The sequence below is a fragment of the Scyliorhinus canicula genome, chromosome 21 (genome assembly GCF_902713615.1).
Source record: "Scyliorhinus canicula chromosome 21, sScyCan1.1, whole genome shotgun sequence".
Lineage (NCBI taxonomy): Eukaryota > Metazoa > Chordata > Chondrichthyes > Carcharhiniformes > Scyliorhinidae > Scyliorhinus > Scyliorhinus canicula.
Window position 1 is genome coordinate 41,561,461 of NC_052166.1, and position 27,524 is coordinate 41,588,984.

A 27,524-nucleotide genomic window follows, 5' to 3' on the forward strand; every position below is an offset into this window, starting at 1 on the left:
ATCCTGTTGTTGGCGAAACGCCGGAAAATCCGGCCCCGTCCACGGAGAGAGAAACAAAGTTAATCTTTCAGGTCAATGGGCCTCCATGGTCACAAACTGGAATATTGTTTCTGTCTGTCTCTCTCTCTCTTCAAAGACAATGCCTGACCTGAGTATTTTCAGCATTTGCTATTTTGATAAGAAATTAAACATTTTTAAAAGCACACGGATCGGCACGGTGCAACGCTCAATAGCTCACTGCCTTTAAAGTCTTTTCTTGCTAAATCTCCCCAGGTCAAGCACAGCAACATCTGAGCACGACTTAATTACCTCATTTTTGGTCATGTTCTCAGTGAGGAGCATCCTTTACAAAAACTTTTTTCAGTGGCTCTAAAAAGCTAAGAGTTATTACCCCGCGTCCCTCAGACAAATTGAAATCATCCCCAAAGTATAGCCTATTGAGGACTTGGAAACAGTCAGAAGTCTTACAACACCAGGTTAAAGTCCAACAGGTTTGTTGGAATCAGTGGCCTATGGAGCTCAGCTCACTTGATAAAGGAGCTACTCTCCAAAAGTTGATGATTCCAAAAAAACCTATTGGACTTTAACCTGGTATTGTCAAACTTCTTACTGTATCCACCCCAGTCCAACGCCGGCATCTCCACATCAGCACTTTGAAAGGCAGAGGATTAGCTTAGGCATCAATCCTGTGAATCACATGCACCCAGTACAAAGGGGCAACTCAATAACAATTCCCAAAAGAAGTCACACTTTGGAATTGAAGCTGTGAACAGCAGCCAGGAACCGAGCAAGCCAACGGCGGAACAAACACATATTGGCCAGATAAAAGAGGGCCAGCATTGGGGGGGGGGAGCTCAGAAAGGCCTGGCCAAATGCAGAAACTACAAGGAGAAATGTCGGCGTGTTTAGGAGTAATCCAGGATGTTCCCCAGATTAGCAAAGAAACTGGCCTGTGTTTTAAAATACAATTTAAAACTTAACAAAACCCATTGCCGCATGGTGGTGGAAAACCAAGAGATATCTGCTCATTTGCATCTAAGACCAGTTGTCTGTTCAATCTTGATTTCCATCTTGGACACCAATGAACAGTGACATGTTAACTGCTGTAGTTAGTAAAATGTGGTTTGAAATTTTAGTCCAGATAATTAGCAGGACCAGGCATTCTTCATGGCTAATATAAAATCTGTCTTGGTCACATACTCCAACCCAGCGCATTTTCCAATGTGGAAAACACTGGAGCGCAATTTTCCCAAAGAATAGCAAAGTCTCAACTTCTGACTGAACACCTGGCATGTTTTCGCTCCAGATCTTCTGACACTTTGTCAGAAAAAAGCAAGGGTGTGTGTTTTGTGTTGGCTCCACGGAGATCAGGGCACTATTTTAAAGGGTGCCCCAATCCCAAACTGAAGTTAATGACCCCTCCCCCATCATCGCTGGCATCGGGGCATTCGAGCCCCCCCCCCTCACTAATGCAGGCATCCCCCCCCCCCCCCCCATCCCCAACAATGCAAAAAATCCTCCCCTCACCCCGCAATGCAGACATCCCCATTCCCTCACTCCCACCAATGCAGGCCTCCCCCCTCCCCCACCCCCCGCTATAATGCAGGTGTCACCCTGCTCACACCAGCAATATATGCATCTATCCCTTCACCGCCACTAATGCAGGCATCCCCCAACCTCACTTAATGTGAACCTCCCCCTTCTCCCCCCCCCCCCCCCCCCCCCACTGGGGGAATCCCTTCCCACCTGTTAGCGCCAGGGGTCAGTGTCAGGGGGGGTCAATGCCCTGCCATGTTCCTGACCACCCAGAAGCGATACTCAACTCCGAGCCCGTGCGTGGACATCACAACTGGTTTCCGTTTTCAGAGCGGGGGGGGGGGGGTGGGGGGTGGGGGGGGGGGGGGGGGTGGACATACAGCGAATCTGGAATCAATGGTGCAAAGCTATTTTCATATATTAAAATGCATTCAAATGCCTGGTGATCAGGTTCAGGCCCTCATTGGGTGTGGACCTGATCACCCGCCAATGGGAGGCGGGGAAGATTCAAAGTGAGACCTCCCCGGCGCAAACATCATTATGGCCCTCTCGTGAGAGTTAGCAACCATAACAGGATTTGCTGGAAAATCGCCCTAACCCACCCCAATTTATCAAAAGAGTAACATGACTGATTCATGCCCTTGTGATTCTATTTTCACTGAAGAAACACATTAATTTCCTTTGTATCTTTCATCAACAAGGTCTTCTCACGCTTAAAACATCAATGTTAATCAAAATGTCATTTATTGGAACGCTGTTTGATTTCAAACCAAGATCCTTTAAAAGATGTGGGCGGGGGTGGGGGGGCAAGGGCAGCAGACCTAATTCCTGCAGAATTGGGGAATTACCGCTGCCGTTTCCTGGTTCCACAGAAGGGGGTGTCCTTGTCAAAAGGAACAAAATTTAAAACATCCATCTCTCAATGGTGATTGCGGGGCCCTCTGGAGAATCCTGAGGTGGGACAGACCCACTCGACAGGCATGACTTTCTCAAAGGGGTCCACAACAGCCGTTGTGGGCAGTATTCCCCATCCGTTCATGGCAGTGGGATTCTCCGATCCCACTGCTGGGAATGGGAGACTCGGCTGAGCACCAAATTGTCCACCCTTAGCAGCAGCGTTAAGAGTGGCGGACTGGTCCTGGAGAATCTCGCCCTATGTCCCTAATTGCTTATTCATGGGGCCTAAATGCCTGATTTAGGTGCCCATCCAAAACGCCTTAAAAAATCGGGCTCATATTTCACAGTGGGGCTGATACTTCTGAAGAACTGACAGAAATCAACCCCCATGACGCAAACAAATTTCTATTCCAATTAGTGCATCAAAAAAATGAAGCACAGTTCTGTATAAAATAAGCTACCTGGAGAATAAAAAGATATTTTTACCTGGGTAAAAAGTGTATTTCTATCAAAACCTATATATTATGCACTTTACTGTTGGATATTGTCTACTTGTTAAGACCTAAAGCAGAATTTGGTGGAAAGGATTATTTACTATTGGTCACTTGATCAATATGCCCCTCAAAACTAAACAAATCTAATAGCTCCGAGTTATTAGGAGCATAATTCCTTGATGCATGTTCTAATGTGCCCAATACCTCCACTGCTATGGCCCAATATTTCCCCAGGCAGATTACAACTCAGTGGGTGGCTCTCTCTTTTCGCTCTCACGGTCATTACCTATGTCATATGGGACACGGAAAGCCACATATGGACACTTCTTAACGTTGAGGCAAACCAACTTTTCAAGCGTCGCTGTGTTGACTATATCGAAGCCTGTTTTCCCGCCAAATGTGCTTGGCTTCCAATAATCTGGAGAACAGATTGGGTTCCCCAGGAGTCCTTTGAGGGAAAAGGGAGCACCCATTTCCACCATACTTTCCCCAAAAGTGGCATCTTGGTACGGTCTTTCCAGCATTAGCGCGGGGTAAAACTCCACGGCATCAATGTGTCCGTATAATTTCTCCAGTTGAGCAGCTATTTCAGTTTCACCTACAATGAAAGGAAACAATCAGATTGAATTTACTCAGCAAGATGCCCTAAATGTTCTATAAATGACAAAAGAAAATGTTGCATGTTTTTAAGGCCAAACTAAGCATTTTGGAGAGGCATTGACGTAGTGGTATTGTCTCTGGACCAGTAATCCAGAGGCCCAGGGTAATTCTCTGGGGGACCCGTGTTCGAATCCCACCATGGCAAATGGTGAAATCCGACTTCAATAAACATCTGAAACTAAAAGTCTAATGGTGACCACAAAACCATTATCGAATGTTGCAAAAACCCATCTCGCTCACTTACGCCCTTTAGGGAAGGAAATCTGCCATCTTTACCTGGTCTGGCCTACATGTGGCTCCAGACACACAGCAATGTGGTTGACTGTTAACTGCCCTCCGAAATGGCCCAGCAAGCCACTTAAAGGGCAACTATGGATGGGCAATAAATGCTCGCTCAGCCAGTGACGCCCACATCCCCTGAATGAATTGAGAAAAAAACCCAGCATTTATGCAGAACTTCTAACATAGAAACAAAAAACACCCCAAGGTGCCGCACAAGGGAGAGCAAGGAACAAAAATAGACACCGCGCGAAGATGAGAGCTTGGCTAGAGTGAGAGAACGCTGAATCAATGAGGTGGAGAAAGTTAGCAAAAGATTACCAGAGAATGGAAAGAAAAACACCGTTTCTACTTTTTCAGCGACCTTTTCTGGGTGCAAATAATTATTTTAATAAAGAATAAAAACAGAAAGTGCTGGGAATACGATAGGATTCCTCTTCAGACACATGCATCAATATGCTACCCAGGTATGTAGAGGACTGATGAACAAGCAAGCAAAGAAAACACGCCAGACAGCAAGATGGGGAACAAGGGTCTCGAGGAAGTAGGGGGAGTTGGGGTTAGGAGGCTAACTCAAAAGCTGGGCACCTGTAAATTGTAAACTGCAAGTAATGTGTATAGATTTGCTTATGTTTATTTTGATTTTTTTCATTGTGCATATAAAGGAAAAACTAATTTAAAACATTTTTAAAACAATAACTGAAGAGGGCAGAAATGTGGTGGGTTTTTACACCTAAAGCCGGCTGAGTTTTTCCAATACTTTCCAATACTTTCTGTTTTCATTTCTGCAGTATTTTGCATTAATTCCAACAGAGAATGGAAAATTCATTAAAACACAATAAGAATGATCTTTATCAGCTAAACATCCGATCAGCCTCCAAGTTGCCCATAGAGCGGCGTGCCTGAATTTGCATTTTAACTCTGACTGTCATCTGATACGTTGCATGGAGTTCAATTCAGATGTGGCAACTGTCTCACAAGTGAATTAAAGATTGATGACAAATTATCTGTCGGTTGTCAGAAAATCATGATAGATGTGTTCCTTTGAAAATATAACGTGTCCATTCCAGCTAGCTCACTCACATGAACGTTGCCCCAGACGCCTCGCCACCATACGTGCCCAAAGCTGATTGGTGATGCATCAGCCTATTCATTTAATGTTGACTGAAATGCAAATACCGTACCCGGTTATAGCTGACGCAGCCCTATCTGCTTTCTTATTCCCCTGTCGGGACAGAATGGCTGTTACTTCATAGTTTTCAGATTTCTGTTTAAAGAGGGTAAGCCATTTTGAGAATTATGTACAGCACACAGCAGGGAGAGAGTAAGCAACTGTTTGAGTTGAGTAATACGGCAATTATAGTGCAATTGTCCCAGTAATCCCCTTCCTGTTGCCTTCCCCTTGTTCAGACTTCGTGTCCAAATGGATTTTGATCATTTATGCTCTAAACAGGCTTATGGAATGTGATTGGTTTCCCTATTCTGAATAAAAGCACCCATTTGATAACAATTCCATTCTAAGCTCTTTGGTGGGAAGTTTGCAATTTTTTTAACCCCTAAGTAAATTATCATTGGCTTCAATAAGCATTACTCACAGAATTTTGAAGGCTTGCAAAGACTTGTGCAAAGAGTAAATTGCTGCCTTGTCATCTACCGAAACAACAACCAATCAGCTCAATAAGTATCAGCTACTTGTCTAATGACTGAAATAAAAAAAAATGAAAAACTCCAAGACAAACATCAAATGAAACTGACTTCAAACGTGGCTGTGCATGAGAGCCTAGATTTTCCCGTCGAGCCATGCTGGCTCTTGCCTGGCACTCACAGTTTGTTGAGTTTCCTGGCACTAATAGGTAGCCATCACTCTCTCATCTCCCGAGCCTTCTCCTTCGTAGCTCTCCTTTAATGGACATGCCATCCTGTCACACACATTCCTGATTACACCCTCCCCCTTAAATCTCCATTTCAGCAGATCTTATTGCTCTCATGCTCCTTTTCCTCACAGTTGTCTTCCTCAAGCCTCTCCCCTCCACTGTCAGCTTAACAGGGTCACTTTCACGCCACCCTAAATTCCTGCACTTTCTCATTACGGGGGGGGGGGGGGGGGGGGGGAAGGGAACAAACAACTCCCGGGAGAGGCACTGAGCCAGAGGCGGAGCAACAGCCAGATCTCTGGCCGCTGAGCCGGCGGAGGTTGCACCTGTTCAGCAGTGACCCAACCAACTTCCAATTATGTAGACCCTACGTCAGAGACGTCCAACTCCAGTGTCGTATCTGTTCTGCCTTTTGGCTAAGATTTGGTGTGTCTCTCTTGTGGGGACCATGAATTGGATTCAATTTGAATTTGAATGTTTTTTGGAGCAGGAAAGAAGCTGGATTAGGGGTTTGCCCCAGTCCACGCTCTGAGCCCTGGCTTTGTAACTCAGAAAAAGTAATAAGGTGAGGTGATACTCAGGGGAATCCAAAGCACTTGTGCAACATGTTCCACAAAACTGTTGGGGGGGATTTTCCGGCCGACCTCGCCAGCGGGATCATCTGGTTCTGCCGAAAGCGAACCCCCGCTTTGCCAGCGACGAGGGGGGGAGGCGTGGATCCAATGGGAAATCCCATCGACAGTGGCTGGACCAGAAGATCCCACTGGCCAAAGGCAGTAACATGCCACGGAGAGCACGGATAATCCCCTCTATTCTCTGAGAAATCCATGAGTTTTGGCTGAAGGAACTTCTTCCCTGAGTATGAGCCTTTCACTATGTATGGCAACAGGCTTGCTCGTTTTATCTTTTGCGCTGTTTACATCACGGGCGCGATTTAACGGGGGAAAAAAAATTGTCCTGTTCAGGGTAGCTTTACCCTGCAGCACCGAGAATGACCCCGCTCACGAATGGACTCGTGTTTTTGCCGCCTCGATAAGGAACGCCTCGCTGAGGCCGTACTTACCTCCATTTCTAAATGCTGCCCCGATCTCTCAACCCGCCAGAGTGGCTACCTGACCCCCCTCCCAATGCCCCAACTTAACTGTTAGGGAATCCTCGAGCCCCTGCTCACCCCACCTCATAAGGGTAGTAGGGCACCTCGGGCCCAATCCCTGGCACAGGCAACCTGGCACCTGGACACCTTAGCATGGCAGTGCCACCTGGGGACCCTGGCAGTGCCACACTAGCACTAGCACAGTGCCCGGGTGGCATTGCCTGGGAACTTGGGTACCAGCATACCACCCTGCCCAGAGCCTGACGACCCGGGGGTATCCGATGGCCTGGGAGACACAACCAGGTATCATTATGCCTGGTCCGCATTTGTGTGCACCAGTGCTAAACGGCGCCATGGTGAGGTCTCCCAGACATGGCCGTTAGTTCCTGGCCATTTGGAGAATCCGGTGCAGACATATTTAAGTTAGCCTAACTGTTCAGTTAAATGTTTATAAACATCTTGCTATGATTGACAGCTCATGACCACATCAAAACCTTTTAAATGCTTTATGCTGAGATAAAAAGGAAGTGAAAACACTTAGCTCCTAGATGTGTATAAACATCCTGGCTAGTTTCACAGCAGGGTACTTGAGATGCATTCAGGTGTAAAGGGAAACTAAATTAAACAATCCAGACATAGAACATAGAACAGTACAGCACAGAACAGGCCCTTCGGCCCTCGGTGTTGTGCCGAGCCATGATCACCCTACTCAAACCCACGTATCCACTCTATACCCGTAACCCAACAACCCTCCCCCCCTTAACCTTACTTTTTAGGACACTATGGGCAATTTAGCATGGCCAATCCACCTAACCCGCACATCTTTGGACTGTGGGAGGAAACCGGAGCACCCGGAGGAAACCCACGCACACACAGGGAGGACGTGCAGACTCCACACAGACAGTGACCCAGCCGGGAATCGAACCTGGGACCCTGGAGCTGTGAAGCATTTATGCTAACCACCATGCTACCGTGCTCCCCACATCTGGCTGAATGGAAGCTGTCTATTATACTCCACTAAAAGTTATTTCTCTTTGAAGTGAATAGAAGCCTTTCAGATCAAGGGATTTGAGGGGGATTAAAGCCTTGTAATGTGGCTTCAGCTTTCTATTAATCAACAGCTGCTGCCTTCTAAGGGACAGGTGAGTGAAAAAGCAATGATTTTTTTTTTCATTTTTCTGCCTGGAGTGCTGTTTAGCTTCCAGGCAGGAGTGACTAATGGGAGGGAGGGGTCTCTCTGTTATTTGGTGGGGGTCTGTGATTATAGGGGAGTCTCTGCTATGGGGGAGTTCGCTGATTATGGGGGGTTCTCTGCAATGGGGGAGGGGAGGGTTCTCTGCAATGTGGGGGTTCCCTTCTGTGGGACGTTTTCTGCTTTAGGAGGTTTTCTCCTATGGGAAGCTATCTACTATGGGGGACCTCTGATATGGGGGAGTTCCTCTTGTGTAGATTTCCCTATTATGGGGGCTCCCTGTTGTGTGGTGTTCCCTACTATGAGGCATTCCCTCATATGAGAAGGTAGTTGTCTGGTGGGTGGGGTCTGATGGGAGTCTGGTAGGGGGCCTGTTGGGGGTTCTCTTGAGGAGGGGGTCTCCTGTTTGGGGGGGGGGGATCTGTGTGAGAGCTGTCCTCTTGTGGTGGGGTGAGGGTCTCTGCTGGGGGTTCTCTGGTGTGGGAGGTCTCTGGACAAGGGAAGTCTCTGGTGGGGATTAGTCATAGAGTCATATAGCACAGAAAAGGCCCTTCAGCCTATCAAGGCTGCATAACAGCAACCTAACCATTCTAATCCCATTTTATGGCACTTGTTCCGTAGCCTTGTATGCCTTGGGATCGCAAGTGTTCATCTAAATACTTCTTAAATGTTATGAGGGTCTCTGCCTCCACCACCCTTTCAGGCAATGAGTTCCAAACACAAAATACCGCAGGGGCTGCAAATCTAAAGGAAAATACTGGAAATACTCAGCAGGTCAGGCAGCATCTGTGGAGAGAAACAGAGATCATGGTTGGGATTCTCTGAAATCCCGGCCAAATGTTGAAGCCAGCGTAAACACCGGAGTGGCGTACACCGGCCTCAACGGGCCTCCTGGCCCAGCAATTCACCGGTTTTAGGGGGCTAGCATGGTGCCGGAGTGCTGCGTACTGCTCCGGCGCTGAAAGGCTGTTTCCGCGCCTGCACATGCGCGTGTTGCCGTCTCTGTGCCTGCTCAGAGCAACATGTCGGGGACCCAACAGCGTGCCCGTGCGGAAGGAGGGTGGCCCCCTCCAGATCGCGGCCGCCCGCCGATCGAAAGCCCCCGATCGTGGGTCTGGACCCCGTGGAGGTTCCCCGGGAGTCAGCTCCTCCCACCCCCCCCCACCCACACCCCCCACCAGGCCGTCCACAGCGGTCGTGGGTCTGAGCACCCGCCGGGTGGTACCAGGTTTGAACCACGCCGGCGGGACGGCTGAACTCGGCGAGAGTTCGGCCCGTCACCCGCGGAGAATCGCTGCGGCGGCCTATTTCAGCGGCCCCCAACCGGTGCCTGCCGAATCTGCGGGCAGTGTCGGTGCGGTGGGAATTTCCCGCGCCCCCAGCGATTCTCTGACCTGTCGCGGGCTCGGAGAATCCCGGCCGAACGTTTCAGGTTGGTGACCCTTCGTCGGAACGGAGGAAGGATAGAAATGCGGTAGATTCTGAGCCCGTGAAAGGGAGGGAGAAGGAAGAGAGAGGGTGGAGGCCAGTAGACTATAAAGTGGCACAAGGTGTCATGGCGCCAAAGGGTAAAGAAAGAAAAGATGTGCCTCGATGAGGGGTGAGTGGTCAGAGTGCTAAGTGACGGAATAAAGAATTAAGAAAAAACAGCACCAGAACAGAAAACCCAAAACAAAATGGAGGCAGAGTTTATGATCTAAAATCTAAAACACTCCAGTGTTGAGACTAAGAGGCTGTAGATTTGGAAGAAGAGGTTCTGTTCCTCAAGCTTACATTGAGCTATGTTGGAACACTGTACCTGGTCAAGGACAGAAAGGTCAGAGTGGGAGCAAAGTGGAGAATTAAAACAATGAGCTTCCACTTCTGAATGAAATCCAACCTTTGCTAACCCCATGAATCTATGCAAGACAGAAAATGTGGAGGTCAATATTGATGCACATCAAGTTTCTGTTTAATTGTCACTGCCTTGATCTGCCAAATATTGCTGTTCATCATGTTAACTTTTACAAAAATGGTCACCAAAATTAAACCAACAGCAATATTAAATATTTATGGGTGGCATTTTCTAACCCCCCCCCCCCGGCAGCGTGTTTTGCGGTGGACTATCAGTACCTCTTTAAAGATTGTGATCAAGATTATCTTCCAAGTATGGATAGAAAACCGGGTACAACAAAGAACAGAGTAAGCTACATTAGCTCTTCGTCCTAAAGACTGCAGTATAGACACCGTTAAACAAGGAAACCAGAAGTACAATGTGACGATGCTGGTAAAGGGTTAGAAACAAGACTGGCTCTGATATTCACCAGGGGACTTCAATGTTTACTCATGGCAAACCCCATAGGTCAGAGTTTACCAGATGCTCTGCAGGATTTAATTTGTCTTTCACATTTTTTTCAGTAGGTTTCCTGCCTGGGTGGAACATAGAACATTACAGCTCAGTACAGGCCGTACGGCCCTCGATGTTGCACCGGCCTGTGAAACCAATCTAAAGCCCATCTACACTATTCCCTTATCATCCATATGTTTATCCAATGACCATTTAAATGCCCTTAATGTTGGCGAGTCCACTACTGTCGCAGGCAGGGCATTCCACGCCCTTACTACTCTCTGAGTAAAGAACCTACCTCTGACATCTGTCCTATATCTATCACCCCTCAATTTAAAGCTATGTCCCCTCGTGCTAGCCATCACCATCCGAGGAAAAAGGCTCTCACTGTCCACCCTATCTAATCCTCTGATCATCTTGTATGCCTCTATTAAGTCCCCTCTTAACCTTCTTCTCTCTAATGAAAACAGCCTCAAGTCCCTCAGCCTTCCCTCCATACCAGGCAACATTCTGGTAAATCTCCTCTGCACCCTTTCCAATGCTTCCGCATCCTTCCTATAATGCGACGACCAGAACTGCACGCAATACTCAAAATGCGGCCGCACCAGAGTTTTGTACAACTGCAACATGACCTCATTGCTCCGAAACACAATCCCTCTATCAATAAAAACTAACACACCGTACGCCTTCTTAACAACCCTGTGGCAACTTTCAGGGATCTATGTACATGGACACCGAGATCTCTCTGCTCATCCACACTACCAAGAATCTTACCATTAGCCCAGTACTCTGTATTCCTGTTACTCCTTCCAAAATGAATCACCTCACACTTTTCTGCATTAAACGCCATTTGCCACCTCTCAGCCCAGCTCTGCAGCTTATCTATGGCCCTCTGTAACCTGCAACATCCTTCCGCATTGTCCACAATTCCACCGACTTTAGTGTCATCCGCAAATTTACTCACCCATCCTTCTATGCCCTCCTCCAGGTCATTTATAAAAATGACAAACAGCAGTGGCCCCAAAACAGATCCTTGTGGTACATGACTAGTAACTGAACATTTCCCATCAACCACCACCCTCTGTGTCTTCTTACAGCTAGCCAATTTCTGATCCAAACCGCTAAATCACCCTCAATCCATGCCTCCGTATTTTCTGCAATAGCCTACCGTGGGGAACCTTATCAAATGCTTTACTGAAATCCATATACACCACATCAACTGCTTTACCCTCGTCCACCTGTTTGTTCAGCTTCTCAAAGAACTCAATAAGGTTTGTGAGGCACCCTACAGCAGGCAAAAAACAGATACTGGATTATAGTGAAGATTGGTGGATTTCGGGATGGTTTGAGATTGCACAGGCGATCGTAGGGGAGGTCAAGGGGCTGGGAGGTTGTGGGGGAGCGGACGATTGGAAGACTGCAGGGGAGCAGGTGGTGACTAGGGCAGCTGTTGAAGACAGAGGATGGGCAATGGGAAATCACGCCAGGTCCAGCTAGGGGTTAGTTTGTTGAGCCTGGAGGAAACATTTCTGCATCTCCTGATCCACAGGCAGTGCATGTTTCCCGCTCCTCATGTGTCCCTTTTATCCCCTGGCTGACTTCAGATAAAAATTTGAAAACCTGCTAAATTGCGAGGCAGGCAGGCACCAACTCGCCTACCTGTGAGTGGATTACTAAGTTACCTGTCTCCCAACCTCACCTCAACCCCAATTCTGACTCCCCTCTGAAACCGGAAGTAGGCGAGTTGGCAGTGGGTTTGAAATACTTTGGGCGGGATTCTCTGATTCTGAGGCTAAGTGTTGATGTCATCGTAAACACCGTCGCGTTTCTCGACGCGTCAGCATGCCCTCAGGAGCAGCGATTCTGACCCCTACATGGGGTGAGCACGGCACTGGAGCGACCCACGCCGCTCCAGCTGCCGATCCCGGCGTCAGATGGGCGCTGTGGGTCTGCGCATGCGGAGTGGGACCGGCGCGATTGCTGCACATGCGCAGTGGCTCCCTTCTCTGCGCCGGCACCGACGCAACATGGCATAGGGCTACAGAGGCCAGCGCAGAACAAAAGAGGCCCCCAGCACAAGAGGCCGGCCTTATGATCGGTAGGCCCCGATCGCGGGCCAGGCCACAGCCGAGCCCCCCCCCCCCCCCGGGTCAGACCCTCCCCCTCCTCCACCCACCCAAACCAGGCCACCCCCAGATCCATTCACGCCGAGATCCCGCCGGGTAAGACCGGGTTAGAACGGCGCTGGCGGGACTCGGGTTTTTTTGTACGCCGTTCGGCCCATCCCGGGTCAAGAATCGCCGGAGGAGCTGCGTAGCGTGGCCCCCAACCGGCGCCGCGCCGACCACGCCGGCGCCAATGGTGGCGATTCTCATCTCTCCGGAGAATCAGTGGACCGGCGTCGGGGCGGCGTTGCACGATTTGCGCCAGTCCCGGCAATTCTCCGGCCCGGGCTGAGAGAATCCCGTCCTTTACTTCTCACTTGATCCAATCTAGAGAGATAAAACTTCCCCCATTACATTTATTGGCTAAATTTCCACAACACACCTCTAAATGATGGGCTGGATTTTCCGATGTCAGGTCCATCCGAGGGTCCCAATTATGTTTTCTTGTTGGGAGCCTCCTAAATGGCGGCATCCATGTTTGCCATTTGGTCCCTGAGGCTGGAGACCCAATTAGAAGGCCCGCAGTGTTTTAAGGCTGAAAGCCCCACTGGGAGAGGTGGGTGCTGCCGAGATAGACAGACGAGCGTGAGGGCATCTCAACATGGAGTCACCCTCAGTTGCCTGTGTAAAAAGCCAACAGGTAAAGAGGCCCAAAGCTTGTCGGATCGTCAGGGTGGAAGGAAAACCTTTACTGATGGACGTGCTTGCAGCCTTTCATCTCCGTGGGCGCGGAGCGTCCAATCAGCACCCCTGTATTGCTGCTAGGAGGCCGCCTTGACTGAGCTGGCAGCCTCTGCGCACGACGAGAGGGACCACTCTGATGGCCTCAAAATGGCCGTCACGAGGGGCCTTTATTGGATGAATTGGCTTCTCACCTCCATTGAACAGGCAGTTGATGCACTCCCCAGTCTGCCCCTGGGAAATCCCCTGTAGGCTCCCACCATCCCAACCGCACTGCCGGGGAGATGGGAAAATATGGTTCTTATGAATTCAGCAACCTATTTGATAGAACCTTACCCGTTAGCTCCTGGAACGATTTGTAGGGGGTTAGACCAAACCATTTCCGGTACTGATTAAATGGCTGAAGCCTTAACTGTCTCCCATGTTCAATGACGCCAATTGCCACGTGAAGAATGTTTTTGTGGATATTCTTCCCTCCGCCGATCTGTAATAACAATATTAGCCATTTGTAAACAGATCCATGCTTGCTTTTGGCATTACAAAATCCTTATTTAATTCTTGAACACTGACAATTTAGTATTGAACAATTGTACCTTGACACCTTGTTCCGACCAGGAAGGAAATAAAATTAAACTTGGGTGAAGCCACGCAGCCTGCCAAGTTTCCAAAATTAAAACGTGTGAATGGTAAACAAACCGGCTGACATGTTTCAATGGCTACCACAATGTACTTGTTAGGAAGGCATGAGGGATAGTTGCCCTTATTAGCTGAGGCAGAGAAGGTAAGCGCAGGGAGGTTATTATGGAACTGTATAATTGCTCAGTCAGCACAGCTGGAGTACTGTGTACAGTTCTCGTCGCCACATTAGAGGAGGGATGTGATTGCACTAGAGAGGGTGCTGAGGAGGTTCACCAGGATCACCTGGTGGGCAGGTTTCAGCTATGAAGAGAGGCTGGGTTGTTTTCCTTAGAGCAGAGAAGGCTGAGGGGCGATGTGATCAAGGTGTACAAAATTATGAGGGACATAGATGGGAAGGAACATACAGATCACATAGAACATACAGTGCAGAAGGAGGCCATTCGGCCCATCGTGTCTGCACCAACCCATTTAAGCCCTCACTTCCACCTTATTCCCGTAACCCAATAACCCCTCCTTACCTTCTTTGGTCACTAAGGGCAATTTATCATGGCCAATCCACCTAACCTGCATGTCTTTGGACTGTGGGAGGAAACCGGAGCACCCGGAGGAAACCCACGCAGACACGGGGAGAACGTGCAAACTCCGCACAGACAGTGACCCATCGGTTTTCCTTAGTAGAGGGATTAATAACCAGGGGACATAAATTTATGTAAAGCTCTATGATAATGCAGATAAAATGAACTAATGGAAGCAGATGGGTGTGTGTTTGAATCTGGTCACATGGAGTTTCTTGGATACGATGAGCCTTGTTAACAGGTCGATAAACATACTGAAAAATGTACAAGATTGTTCTCTCAACATTGGAAGCGATAAACTACAGTTGTCCATTAGCTTTGTTTTCAGAATCCAACCTGCCTTAATTTTAGCATTGAGTGCGATTGTTGAAAATGTTGTGCTGGTCTGGATAGAAACACTGGGATGTCCTGTCAAGGGTGTGCTCAGAATTCTGCAACTTTACGACAAAGTTGTGTACAGCTCCTAGGAACACATATTTACCCTCTCATAGTGTTGTTTATCTCCACACATCTAACCCTTTCAAGCCGACAAATTTTAAAAAAAATATATTTTTATTGAAGCATTTGCAACATTTTTATAATAACAAAAAAAAACCAATAATAACATAAACATCAACATGGTAAACTAGACATTTCCCACCCAACCCCTTCTGTACATCCCTTAACCATATTGCACCTCCCCCTTCAGAATGCTGCTTCTGCTGCCATTTTAATTTTCCCCGAGAAAGTCGACGAACGGCTGCCACCTCCGAGAGAACCCCAACATTGACCCCGTCAGGGAAGCAAAGGCCAGAACGTCGGCCTCTTTCACTCCCTGAACTCCCGGGTCTTCTGACACTCCGAAGATCACCATCTCTGGACTTGGCACCACCCGTATCTAACACCTTGGACATTGCCTTGGCAAACCCCTGCCAGAATCCTCCAAGCTTCGGGCATGCCCAGAACATGTGGACATGGTTTGCTGGGCTTCCTGCACACCTCGCACATCTACCTTCTACCCCGAAAAACGCTCATCCTCACCGCCGTCATGTGTGCCCGGTGTACCACCTTAAACTGTATTAGACTGAGCCTAGCACATGATGAGGACCTGCTTAGGGCGTCCGCCCACAGACCCGCCTCTAACTTCCCACCTAGGTCCTCCTCCCACTTGCCCTTCAGTTCCTCCACCGGGGTCTCCTCCGCCTCCAACAACTCCTGATAGATATCTGGCACTTTCCCCTCCCCCATCCAGGTACCAGACATTACACTGTCCTGTATCCCACATAGCGGGATCAGCGGGAAAGCCAACACCTGTTTCCTCAGAAAGTCCCGGACTTGTAAATATCTGAAACCATTCCCCGGCTGCAGCTTGAACTTGTCCTCTAGCGCCTTCAGACTGGGAAAACTCCCGTCTATGAATAGATCTCCCATCCGTCTAATTCCTGCTCTCTGCCAACTTCGGAACCCGCCATCTATCCTGCCCAGCGCGAACCTGTGGTTATTGCAAATCGGGGTCCAGACCGACACACCCTCCACCTTCTTATACCTCCTCCATTGACCCCATATCCTGTGCCGCCACCATCACCGGTCTAGTGAAGTAACAGGCAGGCGAGAATGGCAGAGGTACCGTTACCAATGCTCCCAAACTGGTGCCTTTGCATGACGCCGCATCCATCCGCTCCTATGTCGACCCCTACCCCATTACCCTCTTCTTAATCATCGCCATATTCGCCACCCAGTAGTGGTTGCGGAACTTCGGCAGCCCCAACCCACCCTCCCTCCGACTGCGCTCCAACATCATATTCTTCATGTTTTATTCACCCACACAAAGCCCAAAATAATCTTGTTTACCTGCTTGAAAAAGGCCTTAGGGAGGAAGATGGGGAGGCACTGAAAGACAAACAGAAATCTGGGGAGGACCATCGTTTTCACGGTCTGCACCCTCCCCAACAACGATAACGGGAGCATATCCCATCTTTTAAAGTCCCCCTCTATTTGCTCCACCAGCCGGGTTAGGTTGAGCCTGTGTAATGCCTCCCATTTCTGAGCCACCTGTATTCCCAGGTAGCGAAAGCTCCTCTCTACCATCCGGAGCTGCTGTTCCTTCAGTCTCCTCTCCTGCCCCCTTGCCTGGATCACGAACAATTCACTTTTTTCCATGTTCAATTTCCCCAAGATCTGCATTAGCTCCCCATCCCCTCCACCAGGTCTGAGATGTACAAGAGCAGATCGTCCGCATACAGCGAAACCCGGAGCCCCCCCCCCCCCCCCCCCCCCCCCCACAACCAGCCCCTGCCACTTCCCTGACGCTCTCAGCGCCATGGCCAACAGCTCTATAGCCAGAGCGAACAGCAACGGGGAGAGTGGGCACCCCTGCCTCGTCCCTCGGTGTAGCCTAAAGTACCCGATCTCAGACAGTTCATGCACACACTCGCTACTGGCGCCTGGTAGACAAATTGCACCCAGTCGATGAAGCCCTCCCCAAACCTTCCCAGCGTCTCCCAAAGATACTCCCACTCCACCCAATCAAAAGCCTTCTCCGCATCCATCGCAACCACCACCTCCGCCTCCTCTCCTTCTGAGGGCATCATAATTACATTCAAGAGTCTCCGAACGTTAGCATTGAGCTGTCTACCCGTAACAAATCCGGTTTGGTCCTTCCCTATCACCCCTGGGACATAATCTTCTATCCTAGTGGCCAAAATATTAGCCAGCACCTTGGCATCAACGTTCCAAAGTGAGATCGGCCTATATGACCCACATTGCTCCGGGTCCTTCTCTCGTTTAAGGATGAGTGAAATCAAGGCCTGTGACATCGTTAGGGGAGGATTCCCCTCTCTTTAGCCTCATTAAAGGTCCTCATCAGCAGTGGGCACAACACCTCTGAGAACTTCTTATAGAATTCTACCGGGTAACCGGAGCCTTGCCCGACTGCATGCCCTCCAGTCCTTTAACAATTTCCTCTGCTTCAATCGGGGCCCCCAGCCCCTTGACCAGGTCCTCCTCCACCCTCGTAAACCTCAACTGATCAAGGAACTGCCTCATCCCTTCTACACCAGACGGGGGTTCCGACTCATATAATTTGCTATAAAATTCTTTAAAAACGTCGTTCATCCCCCTGGGTCCAAGATCATGTTGCCCTCCCTATTTCTTACTCTCCCAATCTCCCTAGCTGCTTCTCCCTTCCTAAGCTGGTCCGCCAACATCCTGCTCACCCTTTCCCCATATTCGTAGACCGCCCCCCTTGCCCTCCTCAACTGCTTCACCACCCTCCCCGTGGTCAACAACTCAAACTCTGCGTGTAGTTTCCGACGATCCCTCAGGAGCCCCGCGTCCGGGGCCTCCGGATATCCCGTATCCACTCGAAGCATCTCCCACACTAATCTCTCCCTTTCTGCTCGTTCCACCTTTTCTCTGTGGGACCGAATCAAAGTTAGTTCTCCTCTTACAACTGCTTTCAGAGCCTCCCAAACCACCACTGCTGATACCACACCCGTATCGTTTGTATCCAGGTAATTCTGAACGGACTTATTCACCCGCCCGCAGACCACTTCGTCCGCTAACAACCCCACATCCAGCCTCCACAGCGGGCGCTGCCCTCTCTTCTCACTCAGCTGCAAATCCACCTAATGCCGGGCATGATCAGAGACTGCAATCGCCGAATATTCCGTCTCTGCCACCTTTGGAATTAGCGCCCTGCTTAGAACAAAAAATATCAATGCGGGAGTAAACTTTATGGACATGAGAGGAAAACAAAAACTCCTTTGCCCTGGGCCATTCGAATCTCCACGGGTCTAACTCCCCCCCCCCCCATCTGCTCCATGAAACCCCTCAGCTCCTTCGCTGCGCGCGGCAGGCCTCCTTCCAGTCCAGATCGGGATTCATGACCGTGTTAAAGGTCCCCCCCCCCCCCCCCCCCCCCCCCCCCCCATGATCACGCCATGAGACTCTAGGTCCGGGATCTTGCCTAATACCCGTCTCATAAATCTCACATCGTCCCAGTTCGGAGCATAGACGTTTACAAGCACCACCCGTACACACTCCAGCTTCCCACTCACCATAATATATCTCGCTGACTAATATCGCTACCCCCCCCCCCCCCCCCCCCCCCCTGGTCTTTGAGTCCAGCGTGAAACACCTGACCAACCCACCCCTTTCTCAATCTCGTCTGATCAATAATCTTTAGATGTGTCTCCTGAAGCATTGCTACGTTTGCCTTCAGCCCCTTTAAATGTGCGGAAAGGCAAGCCCTTTTGACCAGCCCGTTCATACCCCTCACATTCCACGTAATCAGCCTGGACGGGGGGGCTGCCAACCCCCCCCCCCCCCCCCCCCCCCCCCACCACCGACTAGCCATAACCTTTTATGGGCCAGCCCAGAGCCCGCGCCCCCCGCTTCCCTAAGCTCCCCCACAAGTAGCGACCGTCCCCAACTTCCCTTTTGTTCCCCGATAATAGTTCCTCCCCTGTTAACGAAGCAGCCTCCCCCTCCCCCTTCCGAACCCTGATTCCCCAGCTCAAGCACCATCTTAGCACATGTTCAGCCCCCACCTCGCTTCCGAGAATCAGCTGAACCACGCTGACCCCGACAGCCCCCTCCCTAGGTGCCAAACAGTCTGGCTCCCTATTGTTCGAACCCCTCTCCCAACATGCATAAACCATTTAGCAACATCGCAGTCCCCACTAATTAAACAACCTCAAGTAAAAGAAAGTAACATAAACCAATGGAGAAACAATCGCTTGGAACCAAACCCAACCTCCCTAAGAATAGCACCAACTTTGGGGCTCCCCTTCCCCGCCTCCGCATCCTATCTCTGCAAAAACAAAGCACCTCAAACCACCACCCCAGCCCAATACTTAACCCTGAACTACATACATTCTTATTTGAACCGATACAAACCGCCGCCAAATAACTCCTTCAAGATTTAAGTGTCCTTTAAGACGTTTCCAACTTCTTTTCTTTGATAAATGACCATACATCGTCCGGTGCCTCAAAGTAAAAGTGCCGGTCTGCGTGCGTAACCCACAACCATGCTGGATACAGCAACCCGAATTTCACCCCCTTCTTGAAGAGGATCGCCTTCACCGGGTTAAACTCAGCACGTCTCTTAGCCAGCTCCGCTCCCAGCACCTCGCTGTTCTCCCATCTGCTGCTCCGCTCCTTCTTGGCCCACCGCAAGACGAGTTCTTTGTCCGTAAAATGGTGGAAACACACCACCATGGCCCTCGGTGGGTCATTTGCCTTAGGTTTCCTTGCAAGGGCTCGATGCGCTCCGTCCACTTCCACGGGGCAAGAAAACGCCCCGGCCCCCATCAGCGTCTCCAGCATGCTCGCCACGTATGCTCCCGCATTCGACCCCTCAATTCCTTCGGGGACGTCAACGATCCTTAAGTTCTGCCTCCTGGACCTGTTCTCCAGGTCCTCCAACTTCTCCTACATTCTCTTACGGCGCTCATCCAACACCTCCACCTTAGCACGGTTAGATAGTCCTCCTGGCTGGACAACTTCTGCTCAATTTCTTGTATCGCCTTCCCTTGGGCCGCCTGATTCAAAACCACTTGATCGATCACAGCCTTGATCAGGTCCAGTGTTTCCTTTTTCAGCTCAGTGAAACCGTCCTTAAAGAAGTTATCTGCTGCTCCTTAGACCACTGAGCCGCCGCTCCCTGGTCCTGACCCTCCGCCATGCTGCGCCGTGGTACCAGCTCCGACTGCTTCACTCTATCCGGGCTGAGTCTTTTCACACGGCCACTCCTAGTCCAATTAGCCATACATCGGAGGGGGAATCCTTCTTAATATCGTCCACTACCCCGATCTATCCCCTAAAGTCCAAGAAAAGTCGGGAAAAAAGGTCCGAAAGTCCGTTTCAAGCGGGAGCTATCGAATGTGCGACCTACTCCTCCATGGTCGCCACCAGAAGTCCTCAAGCCTACAATTTTAATGTTTGATTTCTATTTAGTTGCCCAATATCATTGTCAATGGCAGCCCAATATCCAAGTAACATCAGTGGCGATGTACTGGGTCTCACCTGTATAGAGCATAGTCCCACCTTTAGAGCATTAAATAATACCTATAAAGGTATAGTCCCACCTTTAGAGCATTAAATGGAGAACAATGGACAATATCATTAGTAATGTTTCAGCCTCTGTTAAATACTTTGATTCGACTGCATGATCCCAGACAGTATATCTGAATGTCAGGCAGTAACACTAACACTAATGCTACCTGAAATCCACATACTCTTCCAGCCCAAAGCAAGTTTCTCCGTTACTATGAACCTTCAAGTGCCTTCAGGTTTTTAATCGTTATAAATAAAAATACATTTTTACCCGTCCTGATCTCTGTTTTGAAAATGATTCGACTAAAGCTTCCACTCCGAAATTCAAGAGGATATCGGTGTTGAAAAGAAATTCTTCGTAAGGAAACTCTTGGCCTTTTACAATGAAGCTGTCGGGCATTAGTGGATGCCAATGATAGAGGTGGTCGAACTCCACTGCAATCCGGTTTCGGTATTGAAAGTGCTCACTGAACAGGAGTTCAGGGTTAAAAGTCAACTTGAAATGATAGCCACTCAGGTGCTGCACGTAGTCCTCAATGACTATTTTGATTGTTTCCCCTGAGAAACCGAGACAAATGCACAAAATTAAAATCATAATTTTACTTTGTCAGTCTCCAAGTAGTTCAGTCTATGACTTCTCATTTATTAAGTAAACGATTAATTACAATTCAATAGCATCGAGCTCAGTTAGTTTTTTAATTCGACATATAAGCGATTTTGAATTTTACTTTTGCAGTGACATAGAAACTTCACAGAACTGTTATCACAGAATTGTTAGGTCGCAGAAGGAGGCCATTTGGCCCATTGTGGACGCACAGGCCTAGCTCTCTTGTTCCAGTGTTCAGCACATTATAGTCCACAACTCTGATCTAAAATTCTCATCCGCACGTTGAGGTCCACCATGACCCTGACCTTCTCTACCTCTATAGCTCCCTCCAGCCCTACAAGGTCCTGCATATTCTCTGATCCTATGACCGTGGCGTATTGCGGATTCTCCCACCCTCCTTTCACCCCACCTGTGCCTTCCCTAGCTCATCCCATACTCTGGAGTTCTCTCCCTAAACTCCCCCCCCCCCCCCCCCCCCCACTCCGCCCCTCCTTGTCCTTTGGGATCTTTTCTTTCACCAAGCTTTTAGTCATTCCTCCTATGGTGTCCTTCTTTGGTTGGTGTCTGTCTTTTGACTACAGCTCAGAGAAACACTTTAGGATGTTTTCCTATGTTAAAGGGGACAATTTAAATGCAATTTGTTATTATCGGCGTAATAATGTTTACCCTGCTCATTACATTATTTCCAAACACTTATCATTCATACCTTCACTGAGCATGTTTTTACTCTTTTTCATGAAATAGGAACAGGACTATGATCCATAATCGAATTGAATCTTGAGGTTTTCCTCTTGGGAGAAGGTTTGAGTTATGAAAGTACAATCACAGATTCATGGAATCCCTACAGTGCAGAAGGAGGCCATTTGGCCCATCAAGTCGGCTCCCACCGGCCAAAAGAGCACCCTACCGAGGCCCACTCCCCCACCAAATCCCTGTAACCCCACCTAACCTTTTGGACACCAAAGGGTAATTTAGCATGACCAATCCACCTAACCTGCACATCTTTGGACTGTGGGAGGAAAGCAGAGCACCTGGAGAAAAATCATGCAGACACGGGGAGAACGTGCAGACTCCGCACAGTCACCCAAGGCCAGAATTGAACCCGGGTCCCTGGCGTTGTGAGGCAGCAGTGCTAACCACCGTGCCACCGTATGTACCTAGAATTTTGAGTACGTCCTTCATAGATGGTGGGAACAACTTCTCCACCCACTACCTCAATGCAAACCAAAAATGAATTACACATTTCTCGGTTTATTTCGCAATGCGCCATTCCACTGCGCCATTTCATTTTCAGAAGACCAACATGGATGACGAGATCAGATACATCCAGTGAGCAAAAATGGGCAAAGAAACACTCGTCAAAAGGCAGAAAATCTTTTTGAAAACACAACGAAGCTCGCTACCTGTAAGTATGAGCCTGGTGGTTTGGAAAAGCTGTTCATCGCTCCATGTTGGGTGCTCTTTTTTCAGGATATCACAGACTCGATTATGTTCGCGAAGCCAGACGGTGGCGTACAACATCAGCCCAGGCACCAAGCCAAATAAATCGTGGCCAAAGGCCAAACGTTTTTCCTCCGGTAAACTTTTTGGATATTTCATTTTGATGGGCGCATCCTTCACAGACGGGGGAACGACTTCTCCATTCACTACCTTAATGCAAATCAAATGTGAATTAAACACTTCTCGGTTTAGTCCTTCACTTCGCAGAGCAGGCTCACGAGGTCCACTCCTGCTTTGAATTCATTTCTTCCTATGTACTTGAATTATTTTCCAGCTTTTTAATGAAAAGCAAAAAGCAAGAAAATAAGGCGTTTGAGGTATTCTGAAGCAGCTGTGCCCACTGCTGAATGAGACGAAAATAGCAAAAAAAATTCAAAGCTCATAACCCACGGTCAGAATACCTGGAATTTTTGAAGGCTGCATGGGCAGATACAATGACATCGCTTGTTGCACATTCTGGAGTGCGAGTTCAAGTATTGTGCTATGTTGAAGAGATATTTGCTCGCCGGGTTAGAGAATCGCCAGGGGGTGCGAGAATCGGGCCACGCCGCTCCGACGCCGGGCCACCGATTCTCTGTTTGCCGGAAAATCGGCGCCACGCCGGACGGGAGCCGTTGAAAGCGGCTTCCCCCGGCGATTCTCCGTGCTCGACAGGCCGAGTGCCAACCGAGACCCGCTGGCGTGGGTTACGTATGGTCCCACCCGTCCTGAGGGGGGGAGGGAGGGTGCGGGGGGTGGGGAAGGGGAAACTGACTCGGGGGAGGGGCCTCCACGGTGGCCAGGCCCGCGATCAAGGCCTGGTAGCACAGTGGTTAGCACTATCGCTTCACAGCACCAGGGTCCCTGGTTCGATTCTCAGCTTGGGTCACTGTCTGCGTGGAGTCTCCCCGTGTCTGCGCGGGTTTCCTCCGGGTGCTCCGGTTTCCTCCCACAAGTCCCGAAAGACGTGCTGTTGGGTAATTTGTACATTCTGAATTCTCCCCGTGTACCCGAATAGGCGCCGTAATGTGATGACTAGGGGCTTTTCACAGAAACTTTGTTGCAGTCTTTACTTGTGACAATAAAGTTTATTATTATTGTATCTCCAGGCCAGCCCGCACCGATCCCCGGCAATGAAGATCCTGCCTTTGCGGACACTTTCTTTTGAGGCCGGGCACCAAGCTTGGAATTTTTCCAGCTCACACTATGGATGAAAATCCAGGCTACTATGTGCATTATAAATAGTCCCAATAAACTAAAACCCAGAACCTTTTCTGTTTCTAATGTTGCTCCGATAGAATCAGGAGGCCATTCAGCCCATCGGGTTTGCTCAAACCCTCTGAAAGACCACCCACCCGAGGCCCACTCCCCCGCTCTATCCCCGTAACCCTATAACCCCACCTGTTGGACTCGAAGGGGAAATTTTGCATGGCCCATCCACCTTAGCTGAACATCTTTGGACTGAGGGAGGAAACCGGAGAAGATACAAACTCCGCACAGCATTAGATCCTTTAGATCAGTGCTTCTCAAACTATCTGATGTGGCGGACCGGCAGTTTTTTTTTTCAATGTGCCAGGGACCGGTGAGCGAAACAAGCCAATCCAGGATTACTGTCTCTTTCTTTTCTGGAAACACTCCAAGTACCGGCAGACGATGGCTCGCGTACCGGCACCGGTACGCGTACCACACTTTGAGAAGCACTGCTTTAGATAACAACTTCAGTAAAGTTTACCTGCTCTGTTACATCATCTACATCCACGCTGTTCATTAGAAATTAGCCACATGTACTAATTTTGCTCCAGGAGCTAGCACGTTTGCCACAGGGAATGATTTTGAAGTATCACCCCAGCAGTGAAAGGAGTCGCATAATGAGGAGCTTTTCGGACAAACTGCTGTGGTGTAGCAGCCTCTGGTGGCAGATTACGGTGAAAGGGAAGGCGAGCGTGACCACAATGCACGAAGGGCCACACGTTACACAGCTCACACCTCGGTAGGGCCTTGGGACAGATTTGCCTACCTAAACATCTTTCAAAAATTAATTTCTAGGGATGTGGGCCTCTGGATGTGGCTCGTCCAGCATCTTTTGCCCATCCCTGATTGCCCTTGAGAAGGTGATGTTGAGCTTCCTTTGTGTGAACCGCTGCAGCCCCTGCTGGAATGCAGTGGAGCAGCTGTGCATGAAGGCCGTCAGGCCTAACAACCTGGGTCGCAAAGATCAGGAGGGACACGGAAAAGATGATAAACTTATGCTCAGGCATCGCAGTGGAATTCTCAGAAATCATTGTGTTCGGCTCGTGCAGAAAATGTTTTTATTGTCATGGCAGACAGCAAACGTAAATGTATTTTATTATTTTAAGTTGTGGTAGCGGATCAGGTGCTTAATTTCCTGTTGCTGCTTGAAGAGACCTCATTCTCAGAAATCCCGTGGTACGAGGCCAAACATTCCTGTGATCACGCCAGCAGTTTGTTAATTCGTGCAGGAAAGCAAAGCGGAAAGTTGACCCCAGTAATGCTGCTAATTTTTTTTTTAAATGACATGTTTGTGCGCCTACTTAACATCGATATCGGGAAAGGAAATCGTTTTTTTTGGCATAGAGCATGTACAGTGCTGGGGTTGCTATAGTTACCCTGCAGGGCAAATCCTGGCTCTTTTGTTAATCCATCTCAATTACGCCAGCTTGTTTACAGAAGCTATACATGCCGAAAGCTGCTGCTTCCTCTGAGAACCAGCCTGGTTGACTCAATCTCCAGTGCAGCTGCTACCTGTCGTCTGTCACTTTAACCCTCCTTCCCTGTCCCGCAATTTTTGCTAAAGGAGCAGCCACAGAAGGAGACCATTCGACTCAATGAGCCCATGCTGGTTCTCTGTAACAGCAGTTTCGTTAGCGCCACCTCCCCTGCCAGTTTCCCCAAGTCTGACTCTCTTCTCAAAGCCACAGTTGAACCTGCCTCCGCCACACTCTCAGGCAGTGCATTCCACCTCCTAACCAATCCGCTGTGTGTAGCCATCTCAGATGGCCACCTGCAAAGGACCATGGGAATTATGGCCAACCCAGGACTCAGACACACTCAGAGCTTGTGTGTGTATTTGCAACCCAGATAGCTAGACGTGATCGAAACCCCAAATCATTTGCATTCTAATGGCTCATTTCCACAGAACAAAAGGACTCTACTCAGGTAACCGATACAGATGCAGACTAACTGGCGCCACTCCCTTTGCTAAGTAAACCCAAACAGCCAAGGTCAATGACTGCTCAGGACATGCCCAGCCATCAAAGCTGTTAATTTTTATTATATATTGGCCGCCCCTTTATTGGCCAAAATCGAAGGCAGTGATTGAAGCCTGTCGAATTATTGGGTCCAAAGCTAAGGACCGCCCAAAGAGTGCAAAATCCCAGAGGGATAAAAAGAGACACAGCCATGTGTTCGGTCTCTCTTGGCCCCGGCCTACGCCTAAAACCAAGTGTAGCATTACGACCAGAAGACAAGTTCAAGACCAACAATCGCTACCAGACAGATGAGCCCAGCAGAAACAAAGCCACTTCTTCTACCCAGCCACGCAAGATCCGAACAAAGGCCTTGTTCATCTGCAAAGAGCCGGTTGCCCTGAAGTTAAGTATAGGTTATTGTAGTTGTTAGCTGTAGTTTAACTTGCAGTGTTTTATGTTGCATGTCGAAGTAATCCTTGTGTGTAAATAAACTATCTTTGAACTTGAACTGACTAACTGGTTGTTTGGTCTTTGATCGATACCCGGTAAAGTCTTGTGGTGGTATCATTTGATACCTGGCCACTCTGAAAATCAATATTATCATTAATAGCTGCCATATCTAATTAATTTGGCAACATTATTGGTGACGATTGGTGGGATAGAATTCCACCCATTAAAAAGAGCAACATTATTGGCGTCTCTGGTGCAAATTGGCAACACCATCCGCTGCGTAAAAACACCTTTCGGTGGCCTTTGATCCCACGAGCAATCACTTTAAATCTGTTTTCTTTGACTCGACCCATCAGCCAGTGTAAACTGTTTCTTTTCTTTCCTCAGGGGTGAGTAGGAGGAAAGCTGCTTCAGTTGATATATATTAGTGACTTAAGAGCAGGGTGGAAAAGGGATAATTTCAAAATTTGCAGGTGACACAAAGCTTGGAAGTGTCGTGAAGAGTGAGGGGATCGTGATGGACTTCAAAGACATGGAAAAGCCAATGGGGTGGGCAGGCACATGGCAAATGATGGGGTGGTGATGATGGGGTGGTGGTGAAGGGGTGGTGATGAGGCGGTTGTGGGAGGGTGGTTGTGGGGGGGCGGTGGTGATGGGGTGGTGGTGATGGGGTGGTGGTGAGGGGGTGGTGAAGAGGTGGTTGTGGGAGAGTGGTGGTGAGGGGGTGGTAGTGATAGGGTGCTGGTGAGGGGGTGGTTGTGGGAGGGTGGTGGTGGAGAGTGGTGGTGAGGTGGGGAGTGGTGGTGAGGGGTTGGTGGTGAGGGGTTGGTGGTGAGGGGTTGGTGGTGATGTGATGGTGGTGAGGGTGTGGTTGTGAGAGGGAGGTGGTGGGGGTGATGGTGAGGGGGTGGTGGTTAAACTAATTGGCCATCAAGTGTTAACCCTTAAAAATATCAGCTGCCTAAAATCAAGGAATTGGATGAATCCTCAGGGTTCAGGACTCAACGCCTGGCTGCACGGAATCAAAAGGCAACGGGGTAGCTCTCTGTCAGACCCCAGCGCCTGCCAGTCAGGATCCATGAGCCCCCAAGATATAACCATCCAGTTGACCCTGGCCATTTGGGATGAATGAGCAGATAAGCCTCCTGTCATAACCCTGTTAGCCTAAGGGAGGGGAGAACCAGGAGGGAGAATAAAGGCCTCAATGAGGGAGCCTGTGCGGCACCTGTGCCATGTCCTTGCAGACTTGGCGCCAAGTGACAGTGGAGGACACCCGCTCTCTGTGGCCAGGAAGGTCATGGCAGCCCTAAACATCAATGCCACAGTGTCCTT

At 49.2% G+C, this 27,524-nt stretch overlaps 1 protein-coding gene across 1 annotated transcript in view; it reads right to left on the reverse strand.

Annotated features, from left to right (window-relative positions):
• LOC119955839 (prostaglandin G/H synthase 1-like) overlaps nucleotides 1-27,524 on the reverse strand; it is a 165,852-nt gene that overhangs the window by 17,340 nt on the left and 120,988 nt on the right. The window contains exons 8-11 of the mRNA XM_038782441.1: nucleotides 22,458-22,704; nucleotides 20,719-21,005; nucleotides 13,534-13,681; nucleotides 3,214-3,525 (exon numbers count right to left, since the gene is read on the reverse strand). Coding sequence (XP_038638369.1) covers nucleotides 3,214-3,525; nucleotides 13,534-13,681; nucleotides 20,719-21,005; nucleotides 22,458-22,704 — 994 coding nt within the window. The remainder of the gene's footprint in view (nucleotides 1-3,213; nucleotides 3,526-13,533; nucleotides 13,682-20,718; nucleotides 21,006-22,457; nucleotides 22,705-27,524) is intronic.